The sequence below is a fragment of the Spermophilus citellus genome (assembly GCF_964194105.1).
Source record: "Spermophilus citellus genome assembly, chromosome: 15".
Lineage (NCBI taxonomy): Eukaryota > Metazoa > Chordata > Mammalia > Rodentia > Sciuridae > Spermophilus > Spermophilus citellus.
Window position 1 is genome coordinate 97,397,112 of NC_138195.1, and position 20,529 is coordinate 97,417,640.

The 20,529-nt window shown below is 52.7% G+C and overlaps 1 protein-coding gene across 1 annotated transcript; it reads left to right on the plus strand.

Annotated features, from left to right (window-relative positions):
* Window positions 1-3,756: 3,756 nt before the first annotated feature.
* Window positions 3,757-4,860, plus strand: UTF1 (undifferentiated embryonic cell transcription factor 1; the record flags this gene model as incomplete). Its single annotated transcript, XM_081267306.1, has 2 exons — window positions 3,757-4,309; window positions 4,391-4,860. The coding sequence occupies 2 exons, from the start codon at window positions 3,757-3,759 to the stop codon at window positions 4,858-4,860; spliced, it is 1,023 nt and encodes a 340-aa protein (XP_081123432.1).
* Window positions 4,861-20,529: the final 15,669 nt, after the last annotated feature.

Consider the following 20,529-nt stretch of genomic DNA (forward strand, 5'->3'; position numbering starts at 1 on the left):
GAACGTGAAAGCAAACCTACCTCCTGCTGCAGGAAAGAGCCTGAGTGAGGACTGTGGACCCTAGGAAACAGGCCATTCTGCCATGTGCCCCGCTCACCCCAGCCAGTTCCCCCGCAGCCCAAACATGGCCCACAGCCATGTGAGACAGTGAGACGGTGGATCCCTTGCCCACCCAGCCAGGCCTCACCAGGACTCCGGCCCTGGCTCAGAATGGGGTGAGGTAGGGCGCTGGTGTGGGGGCTCTCGTGCCCACGTGACCACTGGTCATCGGTTAGGACTGGTGACACCCCAAAGGAGGTGTGAACTCTGCGTGTTTTTATGGAAGTCCTGTAATGAACAGTGCTGCTGTCTGCCTGGCTGTCTGCCAAAAAGACAATGGGACCGTAATGGGGCAGCCATTCCAGGTGAGTGGTCCAGGCCTCACCCACCCTAGCGTCACTGAAGCCCTAGCCCTGTGTGCCACCCCTTCCCCTCCTGCAAGGCTGGAAGACACTGCTCAGGAAGGTCTCCCATCAGGGCAGCAAGCCTGTGAACTTAGACCCGGGAGAACCCAGGGCCAGTACAGCCTCCAGGAGTGTGCCTCTCCTAGCCGACTGGAGCCTGCCCTGCACACGGCAGCAGAGGACACCACCCACACACAGGAGGTTCGAGGACCCTGCGGCCACCATGCCAGTGGCAAGCCCAAGAAGCCACATGGTGGCCTACACAGACAGACATGCCCCAGGGGCCCCGTCTAGGAGCCACCAGGCACCAGCACAGGACACCTGCAGAAGGCCTGAGAACCTCAAAAATAGCAAGCTGTAGCCCAGAAATACTGTCCCCGGGTGGGAGATATAGCTCAGTTGGTAGAATGCTTGCCTAGCACACATAAAGCCCTGGGTTCAATTCCCAGCACTACAAACAAACAATAAGAAATTATCAAAGAAAGAAAAAGTAGTACTGCCCCAGACAAACCAGGTTCATGTGGCCAGCCAGAGGCTGCCCTCACCTGCCTCAGGCATAAGAGATACAGGCAAGCAGTCCCTGGTCCTCACCCAAGCCCCTGACCAGAGTCACCAGCTAATGAAAAGGTGGTTCATTACATCCCACCTCAGATGACCAACTGTCAGGCAGGACGCTCAGCTAGTCAGCTCCCTTCTTGGAGCCTTGGTCTCCCGTCCGAGGGTTCTCACAGTCCAGGGACACCAGGGAGCACCTCATGGCTGCAGAGGCAGCATGACTCTCATGGAGGTACTGGGCTTGAGCCACCCTCTGCCTGCCCCTCCTCACCTCTCTCAGTGCCCCCACCTCCCTAGACCCGACTGCCTCACAGAGAAGCACACTTGGGGTCCCCAGCTTAGGACAGATCATGCTCCCACACAGCAGCTTTCCAAGGAATGTTTAGGGAAGTGAGCATCCACCCCACTGATCCCCAATCCTACTCCCCCACAGGACCAGATAGGGGCTGCCTTGTGGTCCATCAACGTCCTTCTGCAGGTTCTAGGGGGACATCTGGTTTCGGCTTCTCTAGATAAATACCATGGGTGCGCCTGATGGATCCTTGGGAGAGAATACTTTAGTTTTACAAGAATCCATCAGACTGTCCCAAAAGTAGCTGTTGTATGTAAACCAGGCTGAGGCAGGGGGATCCTCAGAAACTTAACAAACTGTTTGGATGACCTTAGCCTGAGCCTAAGCTACTCCATTTTAAAAACTCCAGTTTAACCTGCCGTCATTAGGCACACCCCCCAGATCCCTCCAGCATGACCTCAAACAAGTTACTTCCCCTCACCCTGCTAAAGAGAGTGAACCCCTGGGAGGCTGTCCTCGCCTAATAAGAGGGAAGGGGAGAAGATCAGGGTGGAGACCACCAGACCAGATGTTTCTGACCCCAGGGTAAATGATGTCACTGAGAAATCCAGTGGTAGCTGATAAGGATTGAAAGGGGGGTCAAAAGCCCCCAAATTTAGTATAAAAGACAAGAATTCAGCCAGCCAAAACAAGGATGCACTCGAGCTGGAGAGCCTGATGAGCACATGACATCCCATCACTTGTCATTGTTCCTGAGCCTCTGCGTGATCCTCACCACTCTCAAACTCTACCTCCTCCTCTGGACCTTGGTGAGAGCTGCAACTTCTCCCTAAGACCCCCTCCTCAACCAGTCATCCACTCCACGCCAGGAAAGGCCTGCCTTGGTTCCGGACCTGATCACCCCTGATCACCCCTGATCACCATGGTCTGAGTGAGTGTGCATCTGCTGGACTTAAAGCCTAAGGCTTAAGACTTTTGAACTTAGCATGCAGAGGAAATGTCTGTTGTTAGCTTATCATGATTAAGTAGGTTTTGCAATGCTTAGAATTAATCTAGAATTGTTTGCTGTGAATTGATCATGTCTATTGCAGTGCCTAGCATTAAGGATTGTCGTTTTCTTGATTAAGAACCTATAGAGTGAAATTGTAGTGAGTGATTTGAGTGAATAAACCATTGAAAGGGGCAGAAGTGCGTGGACATTCTTTATTTCTCCCCTCGACTGCATATGCTGCAATTTTGCAGCCTCCCAACACAAACCCTATCTCAAAATAAAAAACAAAAAGGGCTAAGGACCTAACTAAGTGGTACAGTCTCTCATATAAAAAAAAAAAAATGGTAGCTGTCGTTCTGCATCCCCACCAACTCTGGTGAGAGCACCCATTCTTCCTCACCAGCACTGGGTGTGATCAGTGTCTGGCTGGGGGGTGGGGGGGTTGCTAGGTCTCTAATGACAAATAATGGTATCTTCTCACCATTTGCCATTGGGGACCTGGAGATTATTTTTTAGTTCCTATGTACACAGTCTTCCCATCTGCAAAGAATGAGTATCTTATTGCTTGTTTTCCAGTTTTATAAATCTTATTTCTTTTTCTTGTCTTACTGCACTGGCCAGAACTTCTAGAATAAGGTTGGATGAAAGTGATGTTGGGCATTCTTGTCTTAGTTCTAGTCTCAAAGAGGAAATGCCCAGTACTTTAAGTTACCTATATTGACAGCTGCAAATACACTTTACCAGGCCAAAGATGGTCCCTTTCTGTAGCGTGTGTGAATGACTTTAGGCCCAAGAGCGGACTGATGCTCTATCAGATCAAGCTCTATCTACCTTAGGGAAGCAGCCTGGCTTCAAGGTGAACACCCCATTGATGCCTGGATTAGTACAATGAACAGGCCTGATGTGCATTTGCCAAAACACACAACTACACTGGGGAGAGGGGTGAGCCTAGCAGAGCCAGGATAAGCACTATTTGGAAAAAACACACTCCGACCTACTGAGGTCCGAAAAGAAGGCGCGACCATTTTTGTGGCTGGAAGTGTTCCACCGCTGGATATGGGCGGTGATTAAAGGGCATGGCACATGCGTAAAAATAAAATGACCCCTGAGCACCTTACTTGCATTTCTGTATTATACTGTACCTCAATACATGGCTTTAAAAATAAGATCACTAAGATCCCTATTGTTTTTGCAATTTCTTACACGTCGGACAGAGACTGAGCTCTGCTCTGTGAACTTTTCGGCCTAGGCGCTCATAAGTCAAATAAACCTAGACGCACAGACAAGCCAAGCAGAACTCGGCGGGCCTGATGGGCGGGGCAGCCGGGGGCGGGGCGCCCAGCGGTGGGAGGGTCGCGTAGACCCGGCACCGACGCGGAGGGCGGCGCAGGGTCCTCAGAGCGCGTGTGGGCGGCTCGGGCGCCTCTACGGTAAGGCCCCGACCCCCGAACCGCGCGCCCCGGCCCAGCTCCGGGATGCTGCTCCGTCCCCGGCGGCCGCCACCGCTCGCGCCTCCGGGGCCGCCGTCGCCAGACAGTCCCGACGCCGACCTGCGGCCAGCCGGGGACGGCCCCGGGACCCCACCTGTGGGTCCCACCACGCTAGGCGCGCTGGCGGAGCCCGAGTCGCCGCAGTCGCCCGTGTCCCCGGGATCGGCACAGCGCACGCCCTGGAGCGCCCGGGAGACTGAGCTGCTGCTGGGCACGCTGCTGCAGCCGGCCGTGTGGCGCTCGCTGCTGCTGGACCGCCGCCAGGCGCTGCCCACCTATCGCCGCGTGTCCGCCGCGCTGGCCCGCCAGCAGGTACGGCGCACGCCAGCGCAGTGCCGCCGCCGATACAAGTTCCTCAAGGACAAGCTCCGCGACGCACAGGGCCAGCCGCCCGGGCCCTTCGACGCACAGATCCGCGAGCTCATGGGGCTGCTGGGCGACAACGGGCGCAGGCGGGTCCGCCGCCGCCCCTCTGGACCCGGACGCCCCCAGCGCGGCCGCCGTCCGGCCGCCGCTGCGCCCGCCCATGACGACCCAGGTATGTGCGGGAGGAAAGGCTGGGGGAGGGGGAGGAAGCGACGCGCCGGGTCCCTGACCCACCACGCGCTCCGCTCCTCAGGCGCTTCGCCGCAGCCGGCCGCCCGGGATCCAGACGTGGACGCCGTCTGCGCGCTCAGGTTCAGCCCATCCGTGCCGAAGTCTGCGAACTCCTGCTGCGCCCCGGGCTCCCCACCGGCCCCCGCCCAGACGGCTCTCCGCACACTCTCCCCCGAACGCGGCCACGCGCCGGGCTCCCCACCGCCGCCGGACCCCGCCCCCGCGGACCCAGACGAGCTGCCTGGCAGCCCCGAGGACCGCGCGCCCCCACAGGCTGCGCCCCCGTCGCTGAACGCCGCGCTGCTGCAGACCTTGACGCACCTGGGCGACATCGTGGCTGTCCTGGGACCGTTGCGCGACCAGCTGCTGACCCTGAACCAGCACGTGGAGCAGCTGCGTGGCTCCTTCGACCAGACGGTGTCCCTGGCCGTGGGTTTCATCTTGGGCAGTGCAGCCGCAGAGCGGGGCGTCCTGAGGGACCCGCGAGAGTGAGGCCCGGCCGGGCCAGCCTCCCTCTTCAGGGCAGAGCCCCCGTCTGCCTAGACCCCTTCCTACAGCCCTTACCCTCACCCAAACCTAGGTGCGTTCAATAAAAAGATTGTTTTTGACCTGATCCTGTGAATGAGTGGTTAGGGGCTGCAAAGGTCAGGGCAAGGTTAAAATGCCTTGGGGTCCAGGGAGGGGCTCCAGCTTGCTCCTGATGTTTTGCTGACACTCTGGGGAGTGCTGGGACCTTGAGCACTTGTGGCACCGCGGTCTCCTCGGGGAGGACACCGGGTATCTTGTTACGGGTCCCCGTTACCACCCAGCGCTCGCAAGTCCACACCGGACCTTGCCCACCAGAATCTCCGGTTTCAGGGACCAGCGACGAGAATCGACCCTCTGCGGAAGGGCTGAAAGGCCGGAGGGGGAGGGGTAAGAAGGTGACCGCGCCGGGTCCGCCGAGCGCAGAGTGGGTGGAGCGTCCCGAAGTCCTGCCTTAGCCTGGGCTAGTCTGGAGCCTCTGGGCTGCCCTCAGTCGGAGGCTTCTCACAAAGACGATCTTAGAGCGCAGCTCCTGTGAAGGCCCTTATCTTGTCCCTGGGGAGGTGGCTGGGCTGGGGTCTAAACTTTTGGGTAGCAGAGGTTCGAAGCAAAGCTACCCAGAAGTTTTTTCTTTTTCTTTCTTTTTTTTTTTTTTTTTTGAATTTTGTAACATTTATTTATTATTCTTCGGTGGTCACAACATCTTTGTATGTGGTGCTGAGGATCGAACCCGGGGCCACACGCATGCCAGGCGAGCGCGCTACCGCTTGAGCCACAACCCCAGCCCTACCCAGAAGTTTTTTCGCAACTGCAGTTCCTGAGCCGTTCTTGGACTGGAGAGTCAGGATGGGGGAGGGCGGGTGGCCTGAGGCAAGGATGTAGCCTGAGGCCCTTCACTAGCATGACAATGTGTGCTTAAGCGAGACAATGGCCCCATTTTACAAGTATGGGAGCCCATCCGGGCCACACAGCTGAGGGGTTTGCCCAGTGGGTAGCAGGGCCACAGCCCCTCCCCCACATCCTCTGGGGAGACACCAAATAGGTCCTGGAGCTCTGTAAGAACCAGTCGGGAGCAGACTTGGATGTCACCTCATCTAAGACATGTGCCATGTGCCCCCACTCTGTTTTGAGAGTTGCAAGCCCCCAAAACCTTTTGGATGAGCCAAGCTTGCAAACAACCCGTACAAGTGCATACTCCCTGAGAAGTCAGAGACACCACTGGAGAGACTACAGGCCCCCTGCCTGGGGGCCTCAGACTTGGCAGGATCCTGTCTCAAAAGTGAAGACAAGACTGGGATAGAAAATAGCTTTGTTTAACAAAACATGGATACAGCTCTGGTGGAGTGCCCTGGGCTCAATCCCCAGTATCCAAGGGTAGAAAAAGAAAAAGATTTCTGTATTTCCCAGCAAATACACCCACATCCTAAAGATGGATCCTCTGCCACCCTCAGCCTGTAAGAGATCAGTTTCTCTGAGCTGAGGTCCTTGAGGACCAGAGAGATGCCCCCTGCCTCCCTGCTGCTTATAGTGAATGGACACTCCTGCACTGGCCCTCTTCTCATCTGGAGAGGAGCATATTTTGGTTGTGTGCTCTAGGGGCAGAGGGAGTTGAAAGGGCCAAGCTTGTGGCTCCCCTAAGTTCCTTGGCTAGTTTCCTTAGACTTTAAACCTGCCTGTGTTGCCCAAAGCTGCTGCGTCTTCACCCTGCCTACTGGAGAGGACCATCTCAGACTCATCTTGTGCCAGGCATCCTGATCTGCCCTGGTGAGTGGTGGGGCATCCCCAGCCTCAGCCCACAACTGTCTCTAACAGGGTCCCCAAGGGCCACTCCTCAGGTTAGTGCCCTTGTGGCTTGCCAGTGCCCCCTTGGCCAGCAGATCCAAACCTGTTTTAATAATATGTGACCTCTGAATCACCTCCTGCCCTTGTTGAGGTGTGGTTCAGCCAGGTACACAGCCACCTCGTGCAGCAGTACTGTATCAGAACATCTTCCTGATCAAATATTCCCCACCCACCACATTTCTTCTGTGCTGGCTCTTTTCCTCCAGGCCTACCCATTCTGTGGTGTGCACTGGGAGTCCCTTCCTTCCACCTCGCTGCTGTGAGAAATGAACACGGGTGCACACGTCTCCTAGAGACCCTGATTTTAGTTCTTCCCAGGGTGCTGGGAGGTGGTATTACTGGCTCATACAGGAATCCTCTGTTTGGGAGGACATACTCCACAGGAGCTGCTTCTTTTTAGGTTCCTACCAGCTGTGCTCAGGGCTCCTGGTTTTCTTCATCCACAACTCTCTTACTTGCTGGGTGTTTTATTCTTATTACCACTACTATTATTACTATGTTCCCAGTGGACATGAGGTTTGCCCTTTCATCTTATTTATGAATTTTGTGTCACGAAGGAACCAAGTGGCACAGATCTGTGATTTATGAACTGCACCCACCCCCACTGCACAGTAGTATTCAGGGCTTGGGGTACTGAGGCACCCCCAGCCCCCCATGTTAAAGATTTAATTAGAGCATTATAGGTATACATTGGGTCCATTCTGATGAAATCATACATGCGTGGTATTTGATTTCTGTCCCTGCTGCCCCCTTCCCTTTCTCCTCCCTCCCCCTAGTCTCCTTCCTCTATGCTACTGATCTTCCTTTTCCTCATTTGTTCATTTATTTTGATGGGTGCTTTCCACACATATATAAAGGTGAAATTCCCCATGGTATATTTCTGTGTGCACATGACATGATTTTGCTAAATGCATCCCGAATTTCCTCCCCTTTCCCATCCCCTCACTGCCCTCCAGTCTTCTACTCCACAGATCTTCCCTGTCTTTGTGATATCCTACCATCCCTCCTTTCTTACCTTTCTTTGTGCTAGCTTCCACATATGAGGGAAACACAGCCTTGACTTTCTGAGTCTGGTTCATTTCACTTAGCATGGTGTTCTCCAGTTCCATCCATTCACTGGCAAATGCCAAAACTCCTCCATTATGGCTGAGTAAAACTCCACTGTGTAAATATTCCACATTGTCTTATTCTATTCAACTATTGACAGGCAACTGGACCAGCTCTACAACTGGGCTATTGTGAATTGTGCCCAGCCCCTTTTTAAAAAATTATTTTAATTTTGCAGGACTGAGATTGAGCACAGTCTACCTCTGAGCTGCATCCCGTTCATGGCTTTCACAGCTCACGGAACGGAGAGAAAACCTTTCCTGAAGTGGTGCCTACCACACAGCTGTCAGTCATGTCCTTCATTCATATTCCACCCTGACCTGGTGCTGAGCCCCGTGGATTTGCTTTTCTGCTCAGAATTCCCCCGCTGTGGCAGGTGGAGTGTCTGCTCCCACCCAGGATGACCTCCTCTCCCATGCTTCCCACCTACCAACCAAGTAAATCTTTTCATTTTCAGGTTAACTGGCAGCCAGACTATCACCTTGTATGGGGCCAGGCTCCTCCTGAGAGATGTTCCTGAGGGAAGTTCTGGGGAACCCGTTAAACTCCCTGCTGAGCTCAATAACCCCCTCCAGGTCAGCTGGGGCCTGCCCTCTTCCCTGGAACCTTAGCCACAGTGCCTGGCCCCTGTCAGGAGAGGACACTTGGCCCTTGTCACTGTCACCAGCAGCTCCAGGATTGTTAGGGCCCTAACGTGCTCTCCAGCCATAGCTTCTGCTCAGAGCAGGAGTGAGCTTGCATCTAGCGCGCGCCCCCCGCCCCCTTTCTCCTGGGGCCTTGGTCTTGGCCTTGATTTCCTACTCAGAATCCCTTAATGCTGCCCTGGGGTGGGGGTGGGGGTGCAAATATTCATAGTTTGTGCCACCTGAGCCCCTGTGAGGTCAGCTCTTCCTAGCAATTCAAATTATTGGCTGTAAATTGTTAACTGAACTTATCAGTTTAGGATTTATTCTTTACCCCAGAAGAAGCCTATACTCTTTTTCTTTTTCTTTTGAGGCATTGGGGATGGAGCCAGGACCTGTGCATACTAAACAAGTGCTCTACCATTGAACCATATCCCTTACTTGTTAAGCTTCTAACCAGCAAAACTAGTTAACAGGGCTGGGGTGTAGCTCAGTGGTAGAGCACTTGCATAACATGCATGAGTGCCTGGGTTCCATCCCCAGCATCTCAATTAAACAAGTGAACTTGCTTTAAACCTTCAGGTTCACAGTTGCCTATCTTCCTGATCTTGATATCTGTCCAAGTCATTGTCTGCATAACAGTGTCCACTTTATGCTGTGAATATAACCCTTACTGCTCTGCCACTGCAACGGATTTTTAAAATGGTCAGGTTTCTTTCTCTTCCTCTCTCCCTGCTCCTCCCTAATCTCTTCCCCTCCCCAATCTCAAAGGAAATAGGATTACCCTGAGCACACACCCACCACAGAAACAAGGTCATCCAGTCTTTGGGGATGGTATCAGAAGATCTCAGAAATTACCATCTCCCAAATTAACAAGTAAATTACAACTCCAACAGAGAACTTATGGAATGTAGCCTTTGAGCCACTTCTTTAAAAGCCCCCTGCTCCTGCTGTTGGGCAGAATCACAACCTCTGGGACAGGAGTCCCCTGTGTTTCTCCTTTGCTAGCAAAGCAATAAGACTTTTTCCTTTTTCTCAAAACCATGTCCTTGTTAATGGGTTGGCATCTGGGACAAGGACTGAGTTTTTGGCAACAGTTCCCCCAGGGACATCCTTTGTACAGCGTCCCATCACCAAACTTGATGCTCTCTGCTCTTTGGACGGCCCGAGATCTGCAAACTTCCCTAATCTGATTTTTTTTTTTTTTTTGGCACCAGGAATTGAACCCTAGGGTGCTTTACCACTGAGCCACATCCCCAGCCCTATTTTTGTATTTTACTTAGAGACAGGCTCTCACTGAGTTGCTTAGCACCTTGTCTTGCCGAGGCTGGCTTTGAACTCCTGCCTCAGCCTCCAGAGCCACTGGGATTATAAGTGTGCACCATCATGCCCTGCTTAACCTCACTTTTCTCACTCTTAATAATGGTGTCTGTGAAGAACTTATCCTTGAGGTTCTAGAAAACCTGTGCTCACCCTTTCTGTGACTTGGGAGTCTTCACTGCTCACTGCAGCATTCTGTGGCCATTCAGCCAGTCTGACATCACTGACCACAATGCCCACTGGGGGCTCCCATCTCATCACCAGCTGGTCTTCCCAGTACCCATTCCGCCTGATCTCCAGAGAGGTCCTCGCTCGCTGCTCTTTCAGCTTTTAACAGAAGATGGCACCACCAAGGCAGGGCCTCACTTTCCCTCACCCGCCAGGCTCTTGCACTTACTCCAATCCCTCCCAGGCCTCAGAAGCAGCCCTCCTTCCCCCACTGTGGGCAGCTGGAGATTGCCAGGTTGGACCTGTCTGCAGCAGGTCTGCCACATGCTATTCCTTCTGGTAGATTTTCCACTGGTGCCCTGGGGTCTGTCAGTTTCCTGCCTACCTAGAATGAGCCGCTAGCACCTGCTCCTCCCCCAGTTCTCTGAGGCCTCTGTTCTCATCTGTACTAACGGAGGGTCCTGTCCAGACAGGTTGTAGGGCAGAATCAATCCTCCCACGTTCCTGTCCCTACCAGAGGCCTGGTGCACCTCAAGTTGGATTCCTGATTGCAGAGTCACCTCCAATGCCACCCCCCACCCCATAACCCATCCAGAATGTGCTCCAGAACTTCAGGGACTCCTGTGCCCTCTCAGTACAGCCCTCCTGTGCATGGCTGCCTGTGCTGGCTCCTGCTGTCACCTCTGCCACCATCCTCAGGTAGAGCCTGGCCCGCTCCTTACAGAGTGGCAGTCTTTCCTACATTCCCCAATGTCTGGATGTGTCGTGGGTTTCCACAGCAGCTAGCATATCCTTTGCCATCCGCACAGTGCTGAGCAGTACACTCTGGAAACATGGAATGTTCTAGAACTCCACTGGCCAGTAGGACAACAAACAAGTCCAGTGCAACCATGGGACTGAATTCTTTCCTTGATTTTGTTTAACTAAAAACACCACCTCTGCCTGAATCTGCAGCGGGCCTGTTTAGTTCTATTACTCTGGTGTTATCTGTCACCTAAGCCTAAATGTGTTCACTTGAAAAAGCCCATTTCTCTCACCACAGGTCCCAGGCTGGGTCTCCTCCACTCCCCAGTCTCGAGCAGAGCATCAGCTCCCAAGCCCACTCTAACCAGACTCCCTTCAGCACCTGCTCTTGCCACCCCTCTCTGGGGAAGGGCTGGCCACAGGCCCTCATCTCACTGTGGACTGCACCTGTGTAAGGCCCACCCAACTGTAGGACAAAAAGTCTCATGCTGCCACCCACGAGGCCTGGAAGTGGCACCCTGGATGTCAGGAGCACTACAAGGCTGATTAAAGCAAAGGGAAGGTGACGTGTACTGTGAGGGGAGGGTGCTGCACTCACCCCAGTGCCTGGACTCTGTAGCACTGGCCTTCAGTGGAATGGGGGTGGGCAACATGTCTGGGACTCCTCCAGGCCTGGGAATCCCATGTGTCCTGGGAAGACCCTGTAGACTATCATGGTATCCTCAGTAGGAACCCATCAGGCTTGACTTCTCTGGGCCAACACCCTACCAGACCTGGGTTTTATTCCTAGTCCACGCAGAGAGTGTGGCCAGAGGTGGCCAGCTGACTGCCTACCTGGCTTCTGCCTCCCTCTTGCCTACCACAACTCTCAAGGATCCCAGTGAGAGTCCAGATGGAATTCATTACTGCGTCCCACCAGAACCCCTGCTGCAACCTCTGATGGGCAGTGGGCAGGGTGGAGGCAGAACAGTCCCTGAACCTCCGGGAAGGGGTGCAGCAGGCCCCAAGAAATGAGGAGACATAAGGCAGCCCCTCCCCACATGAGCACTAGGGGCTCTGCCCCCACGGAATCCCACCCACAGGAGTCTCTTCCCCTACTGGTCTGTACTAGCAGCCAGAGAGCTCTGACCGCAAGAAGGGAGGGGCTTCCAGGGCAGAGGAGCCGGCAATCGGTGAGCAGATGCAGTCACAGGATTGAAGGAGGCAGAGCCACGAAACTGTCCTTTTCTTTTCTTTTTAATTTTTTTTTTTTTTTAGTTGTCAATGGACCTTTATTTTATTTGCGGTGCTGAGAATTGAACCCAGTGCCTCACACATGCCAGGCAAGCGCTCTACCACTGAGCCACAACCCCAGCCCCCCACCCCCACCCCCGAAACTGTCCTTTTCTCCTAGGAGTTTGCAGGGGAGAACACAGTTCCTCGGACAGGTCTTGGAGGTGCTGACGAGGAGATGCTGGTCTGAGAGCGCAAGCTCAGAACCCGGCCTGCACTGTTTCTGGGGAGTTTGGCTTTGGCTCATGGGGAGAACAGGTGCTGCCGGGCCCCCCAAGTCCTGCAGTGGACTTGGGAACATGGGCTAATGCCTTTCGCTGCTGGCTTCTACAGCGCCCAGCCCCGGGCAGGTGGGTGTGCGGGGAGCCATTCCCAGAGGGGCCGGGCTGCCGTCTGGGCCTGGAGATCCGCGCCTAGCCGCGGGTGTTTGGAGCGGAGGTGGGCACGGATCCCAGAACCGGAAAGGTACTCCTAGCAGCCAAGTAAGAAGCTGAGGCGGGGTGTCCGGGACTACAGTCATGGGCTTCAGCAGCCCCCGCGGTGCAGAGGGGCCTGTTCTCTAGAGCTGTCCCAGCTGGAAGTAGCTGACCGCTAGGGGAAGCGAGGGGACCACCCCTGGCAGCCACAAGGAATTGGGGGGCGGGACTTGTGCCCCTGCTGAGTGGAGGCTAGGGTGAGTGCCGGGTGCAGAAGGAGTCGCAGAGCTGGGACTGGGCGAGGGTGGGGGGGAGGGGCAGCATGCAGGGCAAAGAGCCCACCAAGAGATTAGAAAAAGAAATGAGTCGCGCGATGGTGCGTGCCTGTAATCCCGGCTACTCCGGAGGCTGAATCTGAGGATTCCAAATTCTAGGTCAGCTTGGGGAATTTAGACCCGGTTTCAAAATAAAGGGCTGGGGATGTAGCCCAGTGGTAAAGAGCCCCTAGGTTTATGTTTCAAAGTGAGGGAGTTAGTGATTTACAATTCATAATTAAGGCTCTAGAGCGCAAAACGCAATAATTTCCACAAGTATAATTTACTTAAGGGCCTTTGACCTTTTCCCGGCTGAGCAGCTGGGGGGGGGGGCTTACATTTGCCCTAGTGAACAACCACTCCCGGGGACAGCCTCGCCCTCGGGGCCTCTTTCCAGGGAACAAGACAGTCCCTAGTGTCGCGGTGGGTGGGAATTCCACACAGGGAGCATCCTTGGAGCAGATACCGGACACGTCCGAGGGACTCTCCGTGCGCCCTCTGCCGAGGACAACCTGCATCCTGGAAGCGTCTCGGGGTCATACAGTAGTGACTCGGATCCCCTTTCCCGGAGAACCGAGAGCTCTAGGAAGTGGCACAGCCTCTAGAGATGAAGCGGGATGGCTGGCCGTCCTTCTCCCGGAGGCCACGGCCAAAGATCCTCAGCGAGCGCCCCTCGCCAGCCTCACGCTGCAGGAACGGGAACGCTAAGGTCTGGTCTCCGGTTGAGGAAGGCAGGTCAGCGGTGCTGCAGTCCCAGCGTCGACCCTTGGCCAGCTGCGGGTCAGTCCCCCGCTGGGCTGCGGGTCCAGTGGGCTCCCCGCTCCGGGTGCCCTTTGGCTTCTCCGGGTGCCCTTTGGCTTCTCCGCAGAGGCCCGGGGGCGGGTCAGAGCGTTAATCCTGGGCCCGGTCAGGTGCGGCTGGCGCCGGCACCCCGGGAGTCAGAGTTTCGGATTGGACCTGGTCTTCGAGGGGGCCGAGGTCTCTGCGACTCCGCCCTGCCTTGGTGTGGACTTGTAACCGCCCAGCGCTCACTGGCCTGCGAACTTGGTCCCGCCTGCACTTCCACCAGCACGGTAGACCAGAGCCCTAGACGCAGACTCACAGTGCAGAGGCTTGGGTTCAGGGTGACAGTACCCGAGGCCAGAGCACGATAAGCTGGGGCTCGGGCTCCAGCCACAATTTCAGCGACACAGGTTGGTGGTCCCTTTTCTTTTCTGCTTGGAAGATGAGGTACACGGCTGTTCATGACTTGAGCCGGCAGCCAGGCAGAACAGAAGCTGCCCAAAGGGCGACAAAGTGCATAGAGGGGCCAACGTTAAAGAGCTCCCTGGGGGGCTGGGGATGTGGCTCAAGCGGTAGTGCGCTGGCCTGGCATGCGTGCAGCCCGGGTTCGATCCTCAACACCACATACAAAGATGTTGTGTCCGCCGATAACTAAAAAATAAATATTAAAATTCTCTCTCTCTCTTCCTCTCTCACTCTCTCTTAAAAAAAAAAAAAAAAGAGTTCACTGGACCGCGGTGCATCTTGTCGTAGTGTCCTTCCCTTAAATATCTGCCCTGCTGGACAACCTGGATATGCTCCACAGCCAGTGCACCCATCTTGCCAAACAACTTCCCAGGTGTTCACACCTATCACCTCTAGGCTGGGCACTGGCATGGAGTGGGGAGGGGGCTTGCTCCAGAATTAACCTCAGGAGGTTGCACCACTGGGGTGGGAGGGGACAGTCCTCAGGTTCCAGCAGCCTGGGCCAGGGTTGGCAGGGGAGATGAAAACATGTGACTAGGCCCCATGCCACACTTCCACCCCTGCTCCAAGACATCCTGGAGTCTGGGGGGTGTGAACCGCCTCCTTTGTGCTGGGAATTGAAGGCAATTAGGTGCAACTTATTTGTGGATTTGCAGCCCCCTATCCCACCTCCTCTCCCTGAGCTTATAAATTCAACCCCTGCCAAATCAGAGTCATTCCTCCATTTGGCCATCCGGGCTGTACTCCTCTCTCTGGAACTCTGTGGGTGGCTCCTACCCTTTCCCCCAAGGCTGTCCCTGGATTCTCCTCCTGGCACAGCCTGGCCTCTGTCCCTGGGCGTCCCTCCTATGTCCTCATGTAAAGACACTGCTGAGATTGGGCTACTGGGCTCCTCAGGAGCTCCTTTGACCTTGACCATCTTCTCTAAGGTCCTGCCTGGGGTTAGGACTTCAGGGTAGGGGTTTTGGGGAGACACAACTTTCCAGACGGGAAGGGCTATGGCTTGCTCATGGCTTATGGCTGCCAGCTCTAAGGACTTAGCCTTTGAGGGAAATGCTCTCTCCGTGGACTGCTCCTGCTCTTCAAGGGACAAGGGACAAGCTGGGGTTGCCTTGCCAAGCCTTGCCTTGCCTTGCCAAGCCTTGCCTTGCTTTGCCAACCCTTGCCTTGCCAAACCTTGCCTTGCCAACCCTTCCCAACCCTTGCCTTGCCAAGCCTTGCCTTGCTTTGCCAACCCTTGCCTTGCCTTGCCTTGCCAAGCCTTGCCTTGCTTTGCCAACCCTTGCCTTGCCTTGCCTTGCCAAGCCTTGCCAAGCCTTGCCTTGCTTTGCCAACCCTTGCCAACCCTTGCCTTGCCAAGCCTTTGGTGCCTGCCCCGCCTGATGGGCATCCTCCTCCAGTCTCCACTGGACAAAAGAGTGTGCAAAGAACAGAGGGTGGGAGGCTTCTGTGGAGTTGGACCCTGGATCAGGGAGAGCCTGGGAGTTGCACTAAGGACAGGCCTGGTCTGTCCTGTCACCACTGAGAGAAATGTGGCAGAGAGTGGTGGCAGAAGGCACTGAACTCACATGAGCACCCCTTGTCTGCACTGCATCAAGGGCCTCTGCTCAGGGAGGTGGCTGTGTGTGCACTGAGCACTCAGGACACAGTGAGGGGTACCTTGCCCCCAGGACAGTGTGTCCACCTGCCCGATCCACCCCAAGTGTCCTAATGAGAACAGAGGTGTGGTCCTGTGTGATGGTAACCTGCGGGACACAGTGAAAGGCGGGCAACAGTAACATGGTGTAGCAATATGCTGCCGTGGAGTTGCTCATGAAGGGACTCTGAGTTCCTTACTTAAACTCCCCTCCCGCCCTCAGGCAACCGAGACCCCAGCATGCTGACCTGCAGGTGAGGGGACCTCAGTGCCACTGACTGCTTTGTCACTGAGCCACGTCTCTCTGGTCCCCATCCTACATGAGGACAGGGAGGCCACAATGGGCTGCTAGTCATGAAGGTGGCAGTCAGTCTGCTCTGGCTGGTCTGTGTCAGGGCAGAGCCCCTGCCCTCCCAGCCTGCGCCATGGGGTGGTACTTTCAGCCAGGCGGACCTGTGCCCTGTCCTTCTCTCCAGGGTTGAACAGAGAGCCAGACCCCGTGCAGGCCGCCCCCCCCGCACCACCCCACCCCACCCCCCACCCTCACAGCCTTCACCTGGGAGCAGCTCATTGCCCTGGAGCGCACCTTCCAGCACCACCAGTACCTGGGTCCACTGGAGCGGAGGAGGCTGGCCTAGGAGGTGCAGCTGTCAGAGGCACAAGTAGGGTGAAGCCTGGGAGGGGTGCTGGGCAGGAGCCTGTTCTCACCCAGCTCTGAGCTTGTTTATCCTACAGATAAAAACGTGGTTTCAGAATCACTGGATGAAGTACAAATGTCAAACCCAGGACCCTCTGATGAAAGTCCCCTTGTCCGGGCCTCCCCACAAGGTCCTGGGCTGGGCCCTGCAGCTGCAGTACTCACAGATATCTGAGCCCCAAGCTCTGGCTGCTTCTGGTGTCTCTGCCCCGTGGAACAAGCTCCCCTAACTCCCCTTCATGAATCAAGGGCTTCATGCTGAGGCCGGCCTCTGGCATACCTTCCAGACCCTGGGAGCTACCTGCACACCTGGGACCAGCCTTGTCCAGCAGACCTTACACTCTGCTGGAGCCCAAGGGTGCCTTCTGAGGATGCCAGAGGCTCAGGCCCTCTCCTGCGCCCCCTGGAGGCTGCTGGCCATTGACATCCACCGCACAGTGGCCCGAACCCATAACTGGCCTTGACACTGTCCTGTCCACAGGTGGAACTTCAGCCCTGGCCACCCAAGACCCTGAGACTTTAAAGCTGAAGGAGTTTTGTGTTTTGTGTTTTCTTTTTCGGGTTGGGGGTCTTACTAGGCTGCCCTATGGTGGCACATATCCCTGGACTCATGGGATCCTCCCACCTCGGCCTCCCAGGTGCGGGGTCCCTGGATGTGCCACCATGCTCAGCTCTGGAGAAGCTGTAAATCTACCCCTTCACTGAAAATCTCTGCAAGCCTCAGTTCAGGAGCAGTTGATGATCAGAACGAGCTCAGAAGCTAGAAGTGGGCTTGTGATGTGCAGGGCTCCCAGCAGATGAAAGGTGTTGGAGAAACTGGTTTTCTGGCTGAAAAAACTATACATTAAAAGATTTTAGGAAAAGGAGCCTTGGACGGAAAGAAGGTGCTGTGTTGCCCTGGGCCTGAACTCCTGCAGAGCTCCTTGGACCTGCAGGGCCCATGCCCAGGAGTGTCACCGTGCCTCCCTGTGCAGAGTAATTTGAGTGAGTAAAGCATTGAAAGGGGCAGCAGCACGTGGACATTCTATTTCTCCCCTCGACTACATAGGTCACAATTTTGCCTCCTTCGACAGTTGGCATAGTCAGCAATCAAAGAAACAGACACTGTATCTGGGCAAAATGTCTTGTCCTGCCTGTGTGACAACCACATATAGGATTCAGAAACTTAACACAGTTAAGCTTATTATAATATTTACATTGGCAGTTATAGCAATAAACCCCATAGGACATTACACCTTCTGCAAAAACATATATTAAATTGGTAATAACACCACACAGATATGCCATCATATAGCAAACTACACAATCTGCTTCCTAGACAGATACATACAATAACACATGAACTGGATAGAAAAAAGCTTACACAGACACCTAGAAAGTCAAATTGCAAAAGCACTAAAGCAGAGAGACACAGACACGTCTTTTGTGTGGTATTGTAGAAAAAAGTATATTAAATTGGTCTATAGCATATTGATAAAATGAGGAATTAATTAAAGAACATCTTTAAAAAAAATTAACCAGGAGCTTAGTTCTGATAGTCCCTGGAGAGAACTAGAAAGGGCAGTACACAGGAAACTGCCAGGATTTAACAAGGGAACTGAAGGAATTGATATCCCCTTATCCCACCCAGAGGTAGTTCAGCCAATCATTGCTAGAGCCACTCCAAAAGAAATCCCGGGATTGCTAGTTAAAACTATTAAGGACATGGATGAAGACAGAACTAAAGGTGAAACCTTGGTAAGAAAGGCCCTGGAAAGGCAGAAAGTCACCCAGATAATCGTGAAGTTTTACTACTACAGGAAAGGAGCCCAAAACTCCAAGGAAAAGGGTGTCAGAAGATAGTAATGATGAAGAGGAAGTGGAAGTGAGAACTTTTAGTAGAATAGAGCTGCAGCAGTTCAGGAATGAATTTGTCCAGAAAGGGTGGCAAGATGTAGAATTTTTACTAAGACTATGGGAACATGGAGCCCACGCCATCAGAGTTAGTGGAGATGAAATGCATACAATATCCTCTATAGTAGAAAATGAATCTACGTATGAGGCCTTAGTGGCTGAAACTAGTGAGACAGGATCGCAGGAGCACACACTCCTGGAGTAGGTACATCAGCTTGGGTGAGGGCATTTCCCTAGATGGCTATAGGCAGTTTGAGTCACAGATACAATGGACTACACACCAACAGGCTATTAAATTAACTAGGAAATTAGGAATATGCTTTATGATATGCAATATACACCCATGTAGCATGCCATGACAAGCAGAGCTGTTACCTCAGATGAAAAGACTAATAATTAGAGGGGTCCACCTCATCTCAGATTAACTTTACATCAGCATCACAAGGCATGCATACACTACAAGACGTGGTGACTTATTTTAAAGAAGCCAAAGAGCTGGATGGTGCTACAGCTTTTTTTTCTTTTTTCCCAGCTCAAACCAGTTAAGTTTTCCAGCTCAGTCCTCACAAAACCCGATTAGATTCCCTTCTTATAACAACAGACAGCAAAGCAGCCTCCCAGACAAGATCCCTGTCTGGGAGGAGCTTCACACCCCGGAGGCCCAGGGGCAGTACACCATTCAGAGGAGGAATCCAGATTCCAATCAGGAGGCAGATTTCATTCCAACAGATGATCCACACCAACAACAAAGAACACAAAACAACAACTTCCCCAAACACAACAGCAATTTCAGGCACACAAACACACCAATTTACAACAGGAACATGACATTCAACAGACAAGGAAACCCAGGAGTCAGACAGCATTTTCAATATTAGAACAGCCCGGGGATAATAGAATATATATATATATATATACACACACACACACACACACACACACACACCTTTAATACTCTCAGAAAAAGCAGGAAAAATAGAAACACATAAATTCCTAATAGATACAGGAAGCCCAGTAACTATTTGGGAGTAACATAATATTATGCAAGGTGATCATAAGATAGCAGGAATAGGGAACAGAAATTAATGCAAAATGGAAAAATGTAACTATCCTTTTATGGGCCAGAGAAATCATTAAAACCAAGATACTTTTAGCTGAAATACCTTTTAAGGTCCTAGGAATGGACCTTATACCTAAAATTTTTCCATTATGGGTAACTTACAAAAAGTTTAAAAATAATACGACCAAGTCTCAGACACACCTAGCTTTTTTACTAATGGACCCCATAGTCCTACCTAAAATTAAACATTGCTTCACAAAGCAATACCCAATAAAAGGAGGACACACTGAAATAACTAATAAAATTGAAGAATTGTTGAGGGAAGACGTCAAAGAAAGAACTTTCTCATTTGACTATAGTAGCCCCATTTGGCCTATGATAAAACCTGATGGTAAATGGAGATTTACAGTTGATTATAGGGCAGTCAAAGCACTAACCCCACAGATGTCAGGAGACTTGCCAGATATTACCACAATATTACAACAAATACACTCCAACAATTTTAAATTTTTTGTAGCTATAGATTTGTCAGATATGTTCTTTGCTATCCTCATAGCAGAAGAATCCAGAGAGATGACCACATTTATGTGGAATTCTGTGCAGTGTCGCTTCAAAAGATTACCAAAGGCTATAAAAATAGCCCACTAATAGCGCATATTGCTCTATCAGAATCCCTTAAGGATCTTAAAATTAGAGATGCCTCAATATACACATATGTAGATGGTACACTAGTATCAGGATATGACAAACAGCGTCTGCATGGAGTGTCAGAGAAAGTGACCAACACCCGACAGCAAAAGGTAGACAGTCAACAGAGGGCAAGTACAGGGACCAGACCAGGCAGTGAAGTTTTCAGGAGTTTTGATCACAGCAGAAGGAAGGCAAGTCCCAGATCAAATTACAGATAGAATATTGGGACTACACCTCCTACCAATACAAAAGAAGCACAACAACTGATAGGAATATCAGGGTATTGGCGCAACCATATACCATATTTAAATCTTATTTTACAACCAATATATGCAATAACAAGGAAATCACAGGACTTTATCTGGGAATCACATCACCAAAAAGCTTCAGATATATTAAAACAGTATATGACAGGATTTAGAAAATTGCATAACCTCCAAGGAACTCTGATTGTGGACATCATTTTCACACAGGACTATGGTATATAGGGACTTTATAATAACAAAACTAAGCCCCAACCAATAGGAATCTTTTGTAAAAGATTCCCATATGCATCCAATATTCATTATTTGAAAAAATGGCATGGGTTGCCTTTGAGGCACTTAA